Source organism: Lissotriton helveticus, chromosome 8 (genome assembly GCF_964261635.1).
Source record: "Lissotriton helveticus chromosome 8, aLisHel1.1, whole genome shotgun sequence".
In the NCBI taxonomy this organism is placed as follows: Eukaryota; Metazoa; Chordata; class Amphibia; order Caudata; family Salamandridae; genus Lissotriton; species Lissotriton helveticus.
Genome location: NC_136069.1, coordinates 48,853,568 through 48,867,919, shown reverse-complemented (window position 1 = coordinate 48,867,919; position 14,352 = coordinate 48,853,568). Strand labels below are relative to the sequence as shown.

The window sequence follows — 14,352 nt, the reverse complement described above, 5'->3', positions numbered from 1 at the left end:
GCTGACATCACGTCACGTAAGTGATATTCATGCCTTCACTATAAAACCTCCTTTTCTTCAATATCAGCCGGACTGTGTAGTGTTTCGCACTAATCCCACCTTCTTGCCTAAGGTGCCTTCGGATTTCCACATCAACAAACCTGTTTTCTTAAAGACTTTCTTTGCTAACCCACAGTCTCCAGCGGAGCAGCGATTACACTCCTTGGACATTAAAAGGTGCTTAAAGTTCTACATCAGCAGAACGGCCCCTTTTCGCAAATCTGGTCAACTGTTCATAGCTTATGGACGCTTCCACAAAGGGCGTCCAGTTACCAAACCTACTATTGCTCGTTGGGTTTCCTCGGCCATTGCTTCCTGCCATCAAAAGGCAGGCAAGCCTCTACAGTCTTTAGTGAAGGCCCATTCCACCAGGGCGATGTCGTCTTCAACTGCCCTGTTCGCCGGTGTGCCGCTGCATCAGATCTGCAGAGCAGCCACGTGGTCCAGCAGGCACACGTTTACGAAACACTACTGCCTGGGTGCCAAAACGAAGCAGATACTGCAGTGGGACAGGCTGTGCTTCGCAATCTTTTTCAATATGGTGAGCCTCTGTCTTCCCTCCTCCATTATCGTTTACCATTTTACTGTTATGACTTGCATGACTATATATATTTTGGTCTTATAAGTCTGTTCATGTGTATCATGACTATGGAAGCCCTTTTCGGCTATTACTGCTTTCTATTCTATATTCAAGCATGTGAATCTATGAAAGACACCCTAATACTGGGAAGAAAAATTGTTAATTACCTGTAAACAGGTGGTTCTCCGGTATTGGTGTCTTCCATAGATTCACATGCGACCCGCTCACCTCCCCTCAGAGGCTCTCTTCTCCTCATTGACTATATGGTCACTCTTGCGCTACGAAAATCTGAGGTACTGAGCTCTGAGGAGAAGGTTCTAGAGGGCTGCTGGCGCCTGATTGGCTTCAGTTTGGACCACCATAATGACAGGAATAGACTACAAGTGTTTTTTCTCTCTTCATGTATTCCTATGTGGAATTATGTCTAGGCATTTACTGCCTTTTTTCTAATGTGTATTTCATGTGTTATGTTTTACATATACATATTATTAGTATGTTATTGCTATTTTATTTACCGTGGGACTCCCACTCCGACGACGGGGAATATTCAAGCATGTGAATCTATGAAAGACACCAATACTGGAGAACCACCTGTTTACAGGTAAGTAACAATTGTTCTTATAAATTAGTGAACTCCACGTCTGTGAATGTCTGACTCTTTCCTAGATCATTTCAAATGTATACTGAAATGGATGTAGTGAGGCAAGTGTGGATGTGTCGGTCACAGCAACTGCAAATTAGATCCAGGGTTGCTGACTGTGAATTCACTCTAATGTTTCACATCATACAGGAGAGTTCTCTGTAGCGATGAGCAAAGAACGCTTCAAAGAAGAGGGAGAGGACTATGCTGTGTCTATTCAGAAGCCAGAGGTAGTTAAAAACCTTCACAACCCTACAGGTAAGTCATCCTTTTCTACTTGGAATCACACAAATGTGCAATCAATCCCAGGGATCAGTAACACCGCACCAATTTAAAATGAGGCTGTCATGATGACAATTAATAAGTCTCTTTAATGCTTTAGCCGTTGGTGAAAGAATAGGAATAGAATCACGGATATTATGACGCAAAAGCTACCAAAGGCTTTTCACCATGTTCACTCTTACAGCTGCCTTTGAGAGTAGAATGCAAACCCAACAGCCAAAATGTACAACAGTACTTAACGTGTCAACTAAAAGTCATACAATCATTTTGAAAGCATTTAAAAAATATCGCTGAAAGTACATAAACGTAATGAAATAAGTGAAGTCAATCAATCAGAAAATATCTTTATTTAGACCATTGGCCTTTAAACAGTTCACCAATTTGTCAGATGTACTATATACAATTCCTAATTCCTTTAAAAAAAATTTTTTTAAAGCAGTGCATAAATAACATTCAAATAACATTCAAATTCATCCAGTAAAAGCTTATAGAAATCTACTCATTAAAATCTACTGTCAAGTGAAATATATAATATGGTCCCATAAAATACTTAAAATGCCATGATTACTAAAACTCAGTGATCACAGTTCTGACTGCCCTCATGAATCTCCAAATGGCACATGATATATCCCAAAAATACATATCAGTTAAAAATTCTGCAGCATGCCCTCCGGTCTTAATTTCAGATTTCCAAAATATTGGGCGTAAAAACTGTCTCTGCTGTTTCCGATTTTACCATATCGTATATCTTACAGGGGCTGAGTCCAACCCTTACTCTTGATAATTCACTTCTTAGCAGCTGGGTTAGTAAGGTATCCACATATGGGAAGCTCTCTTTATTCCGCCAAGAGTTTAGCTTAAATTGTACCTATTTCTTTCTTTTTTTTTTTTCCTACTTAAGTAGGATAGTCCTATTCATGGGACAGATCTTTACCTAGCTCTTTTAACTCTCTATTTGAGATTTCAATTAGTATGTTCTGTGGGAGCAACATTCCTTTCATAGCTTTACATACAGCCCCCAATTTGATCCTAACAATTTTTGACCATTTTAATTCACTTTGCAGAATTTCATTCTTGCACCACTGAGAAGCTTTCAGTACTTCCTCCCCACTCCGTTTTCCCCAGAATCTTATTAACACTTTTGCAGCCAATATAAAGCATGAAATCATACCAGTTTCTAATCTTATTGCTTGGATCATGGCAGAGCTGTGGATTGACCATAAGCTCTTCAAACACTTCCCTCCTCAGCATTGCTCCTATTTTTGCCTCTAATATATAGCAGTTCCGCTCCATATTGCAATTGCGGGCGGATCATTGCTACATAAGCTTTTAGGGCTGGTCTGTAAGGCATTTCACTGAAGTCCCTATTGAATTTCCGAGGCCATAGCCCTGGTCTTCAGTGACTATAAATGTGTTTTCCACTGGAGAGACGCTCTAATGGCCCTGCGTGCCCAACTTTTCTGCAAGGCTCCGCCTAATCCAAATATACTACCTCCACTGTGCCTACCTTACTGCAGTCCGCCTACATCGGGCTGAATTCCTCCCCACCCCTAGGTGCCTGAGATGCGCAGCGGAATCCCCAGATATCTATGATATGGTTTGGTCCGGCACCTCCCTCACCAGTTATTGGGCAACAGTAATAGCGGAACCAAGCGACATATTGGGTTGGACTGTCCCACATAACCCCCTTGCCCTTCTCCTGGGAGTGATGGAGGGATTTGATGGTTCCCAGGCCGATAGATCATTCCTGGGAATGGTCATCCTGGTGGCCAAAAGAGATATTGCAGCAGCTTGGAAAGATCCCCCCTAACCCACGAACATAGCTAAATGGCGGAAAGGGGTGGACTGGTGCACCATGCAGGAGAAACAGTGTACGAGGGGAGATGTCCTGCTAAGCATGAACGCATATGGGGCATATATATGGCTCGGGTTGATGAATTGAAGTCCTGTTATCGGGAGATGGGTAACCTGAAGTCTCAATACGCAATACATCTGGTTTGGCGAGTGCAAGAAAATGACTGGGGAACTAATCAAATGTGTCATATGTCAGTGCATTGCGCTGTTGTTTGCAAAAACCAATAACGTTGAATATCAAATAATAAATGTTTTCCATTTAAGGATCCTCTCAAACCAGACTCCAAGATTCTTATACTCATTAAGTAATTCAAGTGTCTCAGCACCTACGTGCCAATTAAATTTACTTTTTGTCTTCGCAAAGCACCCTAGTTTTATCCATGTTTACCACACATTTTTACACCTACAGTAATCTTTAAATATGTATAATTTCATTTGCAGGCCTATTTCTTTTTGGTCTACAATCATGCGATGGTCTGCATCCAGGAGGCATGCCACATGTCTACCATTCATTCAAGGGCTAAATCGATTTGCAGCAGTTAGAGTTGAAGGCAAATCCTAAACAAATGAGGAGAAGAGTAAGGGAGCTAATACACACCCCTGTCTCAACCTGTTATTAATTGTATTTTTTGTGTTTGAGTCCCTTCAGTGTCCATAATGACCTGGGCCCAGTTGCTTCTCCGTAGCTCCTGGATTAATTTTAGAAGGTCTTTTGGGATGTCTTGTTTTGTCAATGCCTCCCATTGGCAGTTTCTGACTACCAGAAGCTGCACTGAAGTCTGCAAAGCAGCAGAAAGAGGTCCCCCTTTCCTCAACAAACTTGCATGCAATGGACCGAGCGCAAAGCATTGTTCAATTGTAGAATGATGTCCTTAAAGCCCCCCTGTTCTAGCGGCACTATAGAATTCAAGTCAGCCCACTCCTTTAACATTCACAAGATTATTTTAGTGAATACCTTTTCTGCCACACCGAGACGATTGATCAGCCTATAATTTTTATTGCCGTTTTATATCTTCCTTTTTGTGATGATTGTGCCTCTTCAGTTTTCCGGTATATTTATTGCCTGTATCCAAAATATTTTCAAACAGCCTATAAAGTAACTCGGCCCTCCAATCTGGGCAGGTTTTATGATTATTGCAGGCATATTATCATGTGCGGATTCGCGAGTCCGTGTTAATCTTGAGATGATAGTTCTGATGATACTCAATGAGAATTTGGACCTTAACCCTTTAAGTGCTGCCGTCGGCCAACGGTCGTCACGGGCACTACCTCCCCAGTGCTGCGTGCGACCGCTGGACGTCCAGTTCAGCACTGGATAATGGACAGCGCAGCACTGGGGAGGTTTATTTACAAGCTCCTAAGGTGTTAAGTCCTCACCGACTTTCTCCCAAGATGTTACTTGTTCCCTCACTCATTCCTCTTTTTTGCTATATATCTCCTCTAGATAATCCACCCAAGCTTCTTCTACTAAAATGCTCATCATGCCCTGTGTTTTTCCTGATCCTTCTTTTACTAGTTTCCAGAAGAGTTTTATGTTTTTAATTTCTACTGCCTCTATCATGTTTCCCCACCACCACTCTTCATGACCTCTTTTTTTGGTCTCTGATTAAAGTTTTATACCTTTGCCTTAACTTCATCAGCACATTACGACTTTCTGTTTCATATCTTATTTTGAGGTTTCTTTCCCCTTTCCTTACCTGCGCCTTTAGATTCCTACATTCCTCAGCAAACTATTGTTTTTCTTCCTTTGGTTATTCAAAGCTTTCTCATTCCTTATTCCCTTTCCTTTTAGAACTACTCTAACACGCACTGTACCACCTATCTGATTATATTCTCATACCACCCAGGATGTACTATCAAGACCTCCTTTAGTGATCTGTTTTGCTGAAGATGAGACAATTTTTCCATATGTTCTTCTGTTAGTCTAGTGGTCAGTCTTTTTGGATAACCCATCTGAAGAGGGATCACCTATTCCCTCTGCATAATTTTTCCTCTTAGCAAATTTAATTTCAGACGATGGTGATCACTTCCCTCTTCAGACCCCACTTGAAAGTCCCTCATGTTATCAAAGTTCCGACCATGCATGTGTATATAATCAATTGGCCATAATTGCTGTCCAACTTTAAAGGTCTGTTGTGCTGGGCAATCCTCCCCTACCCTACCATTTAAACAAAGTAAGCCTTTTGAGCCCAGATATTTTCCCAGATCCAAATCCCACTTAGACCATTTAGTTTTAGGAAAAATATGAAAAAGAAACAATTGATGGACGGAATGCTGGACAATGCAAATATTCACCCCCACTCACAAGGATCCCTGTTTAATTCATCATTCCTTTGCTCACCACACCACCGCAGTTTGGACCCAGCCATATGCAAATCAGTCTTGACACTGTTCCTTGTGGGAACAGTCCAGCCCGAACTGCCAAGCCAGGTCCTCCCTGGATCGGAAACAAGTATCCTGGGACGATTTCAGGGCATCAGCCAGGCTAGCTTGAATCTAGTGGTGTTGTGAGCACGGGACCCACGTCTGGGCATACCGTTCTCACTTAGGGCAACATATGCAAAAGAAACAATTGATAGACGGAATGCTGGATAATGCAAACATTCACCCCCAGTCACAAGGATCTGGGTTTAATCCATCATTATTTTGCTCACTGCACTACCCCAGTTTGGAATCAGCCCTATGCAAATAAGTCCCAACCCTGTCCCTTGTGTTAACAGTCCAGCCCAAACTGCCAAGCCAGATTTCTTTTGCAAACTTATGAACTTGCACATATCCTTCTATCGATGGGGTTCATCACATAGCCATGTTACTTGCAGACACACAATTCCATAAGTATCTATTCGCTTTTATAGGTTTCTGATTTTGCTATCTTACTGAAGCCATTTATATTCCATGAAAGAATCCCAAGGCTGTGCGATGTCCCGATATCCTAATCTATTTCACTTAACCACTCCTCTTTTTCCTGGGCTGGTATAGTATGGTTCATGTATCTATCTGCTACGTTTAAATCACTCGAACCCTTTGCGGTCCTCACCCCCTATACTGTGATTCTATACCATCATTACCATTCAGTCCTTGATCAATTAGTCTTTGCCCTAGACCCACATGTTGACTGTGGAATGCTAAGCGATGGGTGCCCGCCATATATGGTTCGGAGTCTGAAACTAGCCTTTTTCCTTCCTTCTGCAGCTCATTTTCTGCTTTGATTAATGTTGATTTTACTCAACCAGAATCCATCAGAACTTTGGTGACCTCATTCCCCTTTTTATTTTGCATGAACCCTACTTGTCTACGGTAATTTGTCTCTATTTCCTTTAGGCTGGCACATTTACAGAAGGTTAACAATAGCTGGGATCGATTTCAGGGGTGTAGCTTTCTTAATCTTTTCCCCCCATCCTTAAGATCAGATGTTTCAAGGTAAAGCCACACATTTTTTTACTTTTTTTTTTTTCTCATCTGGGGTTCCTTCTCATAACTTACACCCCCCATATTATAGGCTTACTAGTAATCTCTCCTTGGTCCATCTGATTTTCCTTCCTTCTTAATCTGCTTGAGCAACTATTCAACTTCTTACTGCTCCCATCCTTTTTTGATCTTAATCTTAATTCCTTTACTTTCTCTTCATCTTCATCTCTCATCCTACTTTCAAGCTCTTTCTGGATTTTCAGGGATTACTGTTTTTAAATGTGGGTTTTCAAGTTTCTTCTTTCTACTGACAATGGCAAAGTTCTTTTTTTCCAATAATTTCACCCTCACCATCCCCTTTATACTGGTCACCTCCCTTCTTGCTCTAGGTGTATATTGTCTATGTCTGGTTAGCTCTCCGCTCTTCTTTATGAGCATAGGAAACCTAGAGATGTATACGCTCTGTCCCCCTGCTATGCTACAGAATGCAGCAGCACGTCTGCTGTCTAGAACACCTAAGTTCGCACCCATTTCTGATACTATAAGGACATACCATTGGTTGACGATCCAAAACAGGATCAAGTTTAAATCACTCTGCATAGTCTATAAGGCACTTCACGATCAAGGACCACGCCCCCTCAAGGACCAGCTTATACCCTATAAACCGGTCAGACAGCTCCGATCTATAACTCTCAACCAATTAGTGGTTCTACGTTCTAAAACAGTCTCCTGGGGTGACCGCCACTTTTCAGTAGCGGCTCCTAAGATATGCAATACCCTGCCACAAAACATCAGAACCAGCCCCTCACTTTTGCAGTTTCGAAGAGATTAAAAACTTGGCTGTTTAACCAGTGACACTCCCCAACGATCCGCCGAAGTTATTAATATCTGGGGAAAGACAGCTGATTAGTCTAGCGCCGAGGCGCCTTCGGGTATTCGTTCGCGCTCAATAAATGTCAGAAATAAATAAATAAATAAAATAAATGTGTAGAGCTGACTCTTCAGACTCCCTATTTCCATTTTCACTCCCTACCGGTCTGAGTATAGATGGCATATGCTCGAATTTGTTTAAGCTCACACACAATAATCTGTAACTGATCTTTTTGGGATTTAAATTTTCATCATAGATACTTCCAGCGGTCCTTGCACTGCCTTTTGTCAAATCACCATTAAATACAGCATGGTTGATGAAGAGGATGCTAAAAATCTCTAAGTTGGGGGTGGAGTAATGAACTGAGCTTGTGGTTTCCTTTCAGGTATAGCCCCATGCTCTTAATCTGCCCACCTTGCGCAATCTCATTACCTACTCGCTCTGTTGCAATGTTCTATAATTCCAGCCTTCTCCCTCTGTTAATATACATTTCCACTGGTCCAGGGGGTAAACAGTCGTGGTGATGAAAACAACCTTGGGTTGAAAGAAAATACGCTTTGATTTGGTAGTATATGATTTCTTAGGATGGGTAAGCTTAGGTCCAATGGATTTGGGCCGTCTGACCCAACATTGATTTGGGCATTTATTTGTTGCCCTTTGTCACTTGTGCCATTGTTCTGCAGTAGATCTTTCCTTTTAAAATGTTCACCTACGAACTCCTTAATGGATTTAGTGACCGACACTCCTCCCTTCTTGTCTTGCTGGTGGCCTTCATTGAGTGTCCTGTAGTTGATCTGGCGTGTTCTTTACTCTTTCTCGTAAAACTGCCTTGCCCTCATCTGGGGGGTCATTACTCGTAGAGTGCCCTTTCCGAGTTTTGGTTCTACCAGGAGCCATCCCCACTGAGGTACTACACCTTTCTCCTGCACTCATCCCAGTGCACTTTTCAGTACTTGCTTTGATTACTTTGCCTTATTCTACTCAGTAGGTTACCTAAAAAAAAACTTCCACTTACCTCTGCTGTGCCATTGTGTTAATTCCCTCTACTGTCGCCGCCACAACTCGGATTTCCAGTTCACCAGCCTTCTCAGCTACTAAATATGTCCCAGTTAGTTGGCAATCCAGTCCTTTTAGGCTTTTCTGCAGCTATAAGCACTGCTGCTTGTCTGCTCCACCTCACAGACCCTCCCCCACCCCCGCACGGGAGCCGACACAGTTACCGCCCTGCCCAGCATTCTAGATTAACGTTCCAAATGATACGCCCAAAGCCAAGGACAAGCAGTGGTATTTTTAGCAATAAACAGCGTCTTCCTCTGCGTTTCTCTTGCTTCTTGCGTGGTATACGCTAACGGGCAGGTACGAGCACGGCAGGAAACACACAAAGGTGCTCGTCGATACTCGTTACGAGTAAGTCTGGCAACAGTGAAGTCATTTGACCCAAAATAAATGCCAAGGCCACATTTTCAATGGACTATTAGCTAGGTCTTGTTAGTCGCCAATACAAAATAAGTAAATATAAAGTGGGGGAAGAAGATACTGGTTCAGTCAGTCTGGTGACGTAAGGTCATAACTAAGGCTCCCAGTTTGTCCTTTTTACTGATTTTTACAGATAAATACAGGCAGAAAATAATCTATTTTTCTTTATGTATTTATTTTTTAAGTATGGAAAAATACAGAAAATTGTTTTTCCTTTGGACAATCCTCAATACGGTGAAGCATAAATGCTATGTCAATAGCTGTGCAGATTGATACATAGATGAGGTCCAAAAAAGATTTCCTAATGAAGCTTATAGAACTGCAACAGTAAAGCTGGTTCCACTGTTCTAAGTTGCAATTGCGTTCAGATGACTGTATTGTGCTGTAAATGGTTAAAACACATTGAACATTCAAACATAAGTAAACATTTGTTCGTTAAATAAATGTGGATATATACCCATTGGGGCTTCATTTTGTACACTAAGCACAACATAAATATGGATGAATACAGACAAATATCATAAAAATAAAAACCGTAAACCGGTAGCCCTAGTCATAACCCCTGCAATGCATTGCAGTCCAGCCCGGACTACCAGGCCAGGTCCTTCCTAAATGGAAACACAAGCAACCCCAAGGCAGTTTGGCACGATTGCTTCTATTGTGTCAGGGTCAAGTCTTATTTACATGTGGCAGGGTCCAAGCCGAGGTTCTATGGTGGCCAATACAACAAAGAGTTGGAATACTACCCAGGGCAATTGCCACTGTTTCTGCTCAAGCCATCTCCTGTAGCCCAGCCAGCCAGATAAACCTCAACCTGGTTGCAGCGGTTTCCTCCTATATGTTTATTCATTTTTAAAAAAAATGTTTTTATTGACAAAACGAAACAGAAGAAAATAGGAATACAATTTGATAAAACAAAACCTGCTAGGGAGAGAAAAAAACAAGAATAGCAGAATGAAAATTAAAGCAATTACATTACAGTTCAAGACATTAAAGAGTGTGACGTTGCGGGCAATTTTCCCATGATGTATACAAAATTAAGACGAATGTTTAAAGAATGAAGGTGCCCCAAATTTGATCACATTTCAATAATGAGCGGATACCTCTTAGTTTAGCCAGGGCATGCTCCATAGCATAAATTTCATTTGCAATGACCACCATTCCATGATATGTGGGAATTTCGGAGAGATCCAAGCACGTGCAACAACAAATTTAGCGCATGACAATACAATAGTTACCAAAGCTTGCTGAGGGATAGTGGTGGTATGTATATCTAGTAATACCGCAGATGCCGTGAGAGGGGGTGAACAGACCAGTTTTAATTTCATTATCTTGTCCAGAGCTGACCAGAACTCGGACAGAACTGGGCAAGAAAACAGCATATGTTCCAGATCCGCCTCGATAAGACCGCATTTGGGGCATTTGGTTCTATCACTGAACGAAATATTCGTGGACCACTTAGATATCCTTTCAGGTGTGTGGTATAACATACAAGTGGTTTTAAATTGCTGGAGTCTTAAGCTAGAAGATTGGACAAGATTGTTGATGTTACAAAGGGAGGAAGCAATCTTATTGGGAGTTATATTAAGCCCCAACTTAGTACTCCATTTTTCAGCTAATTTGGAGCAGTTGCTGACTTTATAAGCATTGAGGCACTTATAACCTATGCTGATCAAGGATTCATTCTTGGGTGAATAAAAACAGTCCCAGATTTCCGAATCCGAGATTTCGCATACTTTCATCTGGCATATGAGAAAATCATGAATTTGGACATATTTAAATCTCATTCATTCTGTCACTTTATATAGATTTTTAAGTTTCTCAAAGTCCAAAAAGCCATGAGTGCCATATAAGTCCCCCAATGTTTTTATACCATGTGCAAACCATATATTTACCATACCATCACTAAAAATCCCCGGGAGTCCGGGAATTCCCAACAGTGAAAGTTTAGGAAGAAAAAAGGAAGTTTTACAAAAAGCCAAAATATTAAACCAAATCTTAACTGTATCCCTGGCAGTCTTAAATTTCATCCTTTTTAAAGTAGTTGGGGTCATTAACTCTTAACAAAAACATGTTGGAATCCGACTTTAATATGAAAATAAAGTTGAGTGTCTGTATTAAGTAGATACCGTAGACTACCTAAAAAAGTTGCCCAGAAATATAATTTAAAATTGGGGAAATTGAGCCCACCGTTATCTAAAGAGCCTTTAAGTAATACCATGGACCTACAAGCTTTACGATATCCCCAAATAAAACTGCTAAATATTCCGTCCAATTTTTTTTTAAAAAAAAGGTTACTGAGTGATAAGGGGATGGACCGGAATTAGTAAATAAACTTAGGGAGTACTTTAATTTTAAGCAAGTTGATCCTACCAGTAATATTTAAAGGGAGCTTATGCCATTTTCTTAAAAACAAAACAGTTGCCTTAACTAAAGCGTCGTAATTGATTGTGATTATCTCACTGATTTTGGATGAGATTTTGACCCCCAGATAGGTGGCAGTCTGACACAACCCTGATATTGCGGCTATTGGTTTATAATTAGCGATTATTTGAGTTTTGTTTAAATTTAATTTATATCCGGAGACATCTTTGAATCTACTAGCCTCAGCAGTTATCCCCTGTAAAGCCTCTGCGACATCGGTGGAGAAAGTGGCAATTCCATCGGCATATGCCGTTATTTTCAATGAATGAGGGCCCGATATAAAAGGAATGATTTGTGATTGTGACTACAAAGCATGAAGGAAGGGTTCCATTGAGAGAGCAAACAGGGGTGACAGGGGACACCCCTGTCGAGTGCCCCGACATATGGAAAAAGTAGCCGACATCAGACCCGCATAGCTAATTCTTGCAGTAGGGTTATCGTATAGGGCTCGGGTCCATCCTACAAATTGGCCCCTAAAACCGATAGTCATTACCGACCAGAGATAATCCCACCCCTCTCTGCTATGTCAAGGCAGTGATGGCCATATTAATATGAGCTGTGGTATCCCTACCTGTTACGAACCCATGCTGCTGTGGGTTGACTATTTGGTATAAATGGAGCCAATCTGGTGGCCAGAACTTTAGCAAATACCTTAGCATCTGTGTTAATAAGCGAGATGGGTCGATATGACCCACATTCGTCGGCTGGTTTACCCCTTTTCAGAAAGAAGACCAATTTAGCAGTATTCCAGGATCTCTGGTCTTTCCCATTGTCACCGATAGAGCTGATGACCTGATGAAGAAGTGGTGATAGCTCATCAATACAAATGTTATAAACCTCATCAATACAAATGTTATAAACCTCTACAGTTCAAGTATCTTCCCCGGCCGCTTTTCCTGATATGGAAAGAATAGCTTGCCGAATCTCTAGCAGGCTAATATGTTCAGATAATTGATCAAGCCCAGGGATATCTTGCTTTTCTATAATATTACCATCCAAATAATCCTGAATGCTTGCCAGGGTGGGGTTGTTTTCTTGCGTGTATAGTTTTCTATAGAATTCTACGAATTGTTCTAGTATCTGTGCTGGTTGGTCGTATGTGATATTATTAGGCCCACTTAGACTTTTAATCAGGGTGTTAGCTCTCTCGTCAGCGACTTTATAAGCCAAAATTTTCCCAAATTTGTCTCCGCTCTCATATTGAGAAATTTGAAATTTATGTAATTTTACACTGCTTCTTTCCCTAAGTATTGTTGTTAGAGTAGCTTTTAAGTGTCCTAACTTTAGCCCCAATTCTGCCACATTAGGAGAACATAAACGTAAAGCGTCAGCCAATAGAAGTACATGTGAAAGGATATTAGTAGTCAGCATTTTATTTGTTTTATGGCGCTCGGAGATCTATCTAAAGAGAAATTGTTGAGTAAACCCCCGGATACTGGCTTTACAGGCGTCCCAAACTATAGTACATAAGGTGGAGTTAAGATTAATTTGAATGAATTCTATAAGATGTACTTTAAGCTGGGAAATAAACCCTGTGTCTGATAATAGATGCTTGGGAAAAGAAAACATCCTAGGGCCTGTATGGATATGTGCTACGTTGAATATGAGCAGAATAGGATTATGGTCTGAAGTGACCCGTGGGCATATCTCAATAGAACTAGTGTTCACCACATTGTCAGTTGCCCAGGCCATATTGATACGGGAGCAAAGTTTGTGTGGTGCAGAATAGTAGGTATAGCCGGCCACGTTAGGATGGATACTACGCCAGATAACCCTGATATTTTGAATGCGTCCTATTTCTCAAATAGAAGCGCGTGATCTGCGCATATATTGAAAAGCACCGTGCCTGGTGGTATCTTGCTGGTAATCCATTATGCAATTAAAATCTCCCATGATGACAAGTTCTCCTTCCCACTCCAGAAGTTCCATATTTAATTGATCAAAAACGGAAGGGTCGTCAGAGTTTGGGCCATAAACCACACAGAAAACATATTTAAATTTTTCAATAGCTAACTGCACAATAGCCCATCGTCCACTTTTATCACAAGTAGTTTTACAAATTTCTGCTCTGAGTCGTCTGTCTTTAAGAATGGCAACCCCCCTGATTCAGGCATTTAAAGTTGAACATAGCCAAGTTGTCCCAATAACTTTCTATCAATATAGGCAATGTGAGTCTCTGATAAAAAAACAAAATGTGGGTCGTACAGTCTTAACTCTTCTTGAACCAGTCGTCTTTTATTCTTGCTATTAAGACACGCAACATTCCAAGCTAAACATCTTAGCCATAACATTAAAAAAAATATATAAATCTTATCATTCTGCAAGAAGAAAACAAATCAACACCTCCCAACTAATTCCAACAAATCTCCTTCTCGAGTTGCCTTTTTCAAAAGAAAACCCCCCTCATACAACCACCCCACAAGAAACCCACTCCCCTTTCCCCGATCACTCACCCCCCTCGGGAAGGAACACCCCTCTATGTTCTGCTGCCGCTGGATTGATAGCTACAGCGAGGAGCAGCGTGAGGCTCAACCTACTAACCTACCCAGGAGTAGAAATCCAAAAAAAAAGAAAAAAGAGAAGCAGAATAAAAAGAACAATGAGATAGTAAAAGAGAAGAAAAAAAAGAGTATCATGAAAAAAGTCAATAGAGAAGTGAACATTAAAATAAAAGATTAAGTTAAAGCTCTAAGCTTATCTTCTCTTCTGATTAAGCGAATGTGGAAAGTACGTTCTCGGCCCCCCTTTCGTCAGTAAAAAAATAAGTATGACCGCCCT

The 14,352-nt window shown here is 41.1% G+C and overlaps 1 protein-coding gene across 2 annotated transcripts in view; it reads left to right on the top strand.

Moving 5' to 3' along the window:
- The window catches only part of LOC144772340 (uncharacterized), a 552,285-nt gene that overhangs the window by 309,295 nt on the left and 228,638 nt on the right, over positions 1-14,352 (top strand). For both annotated transcript variants that reach the window (XM_078656588.1, XM_078656589.1), the window contains one exon: positions 1,410-1,517. In XM_078656588.1, coding sequence (XP_078512714.1) covers positions 1,410-1,517 — 108 coding nt within the window. The remainder of the gene's footprint in view (positions 1-1,409; positions 1,518-14,352) is intronic.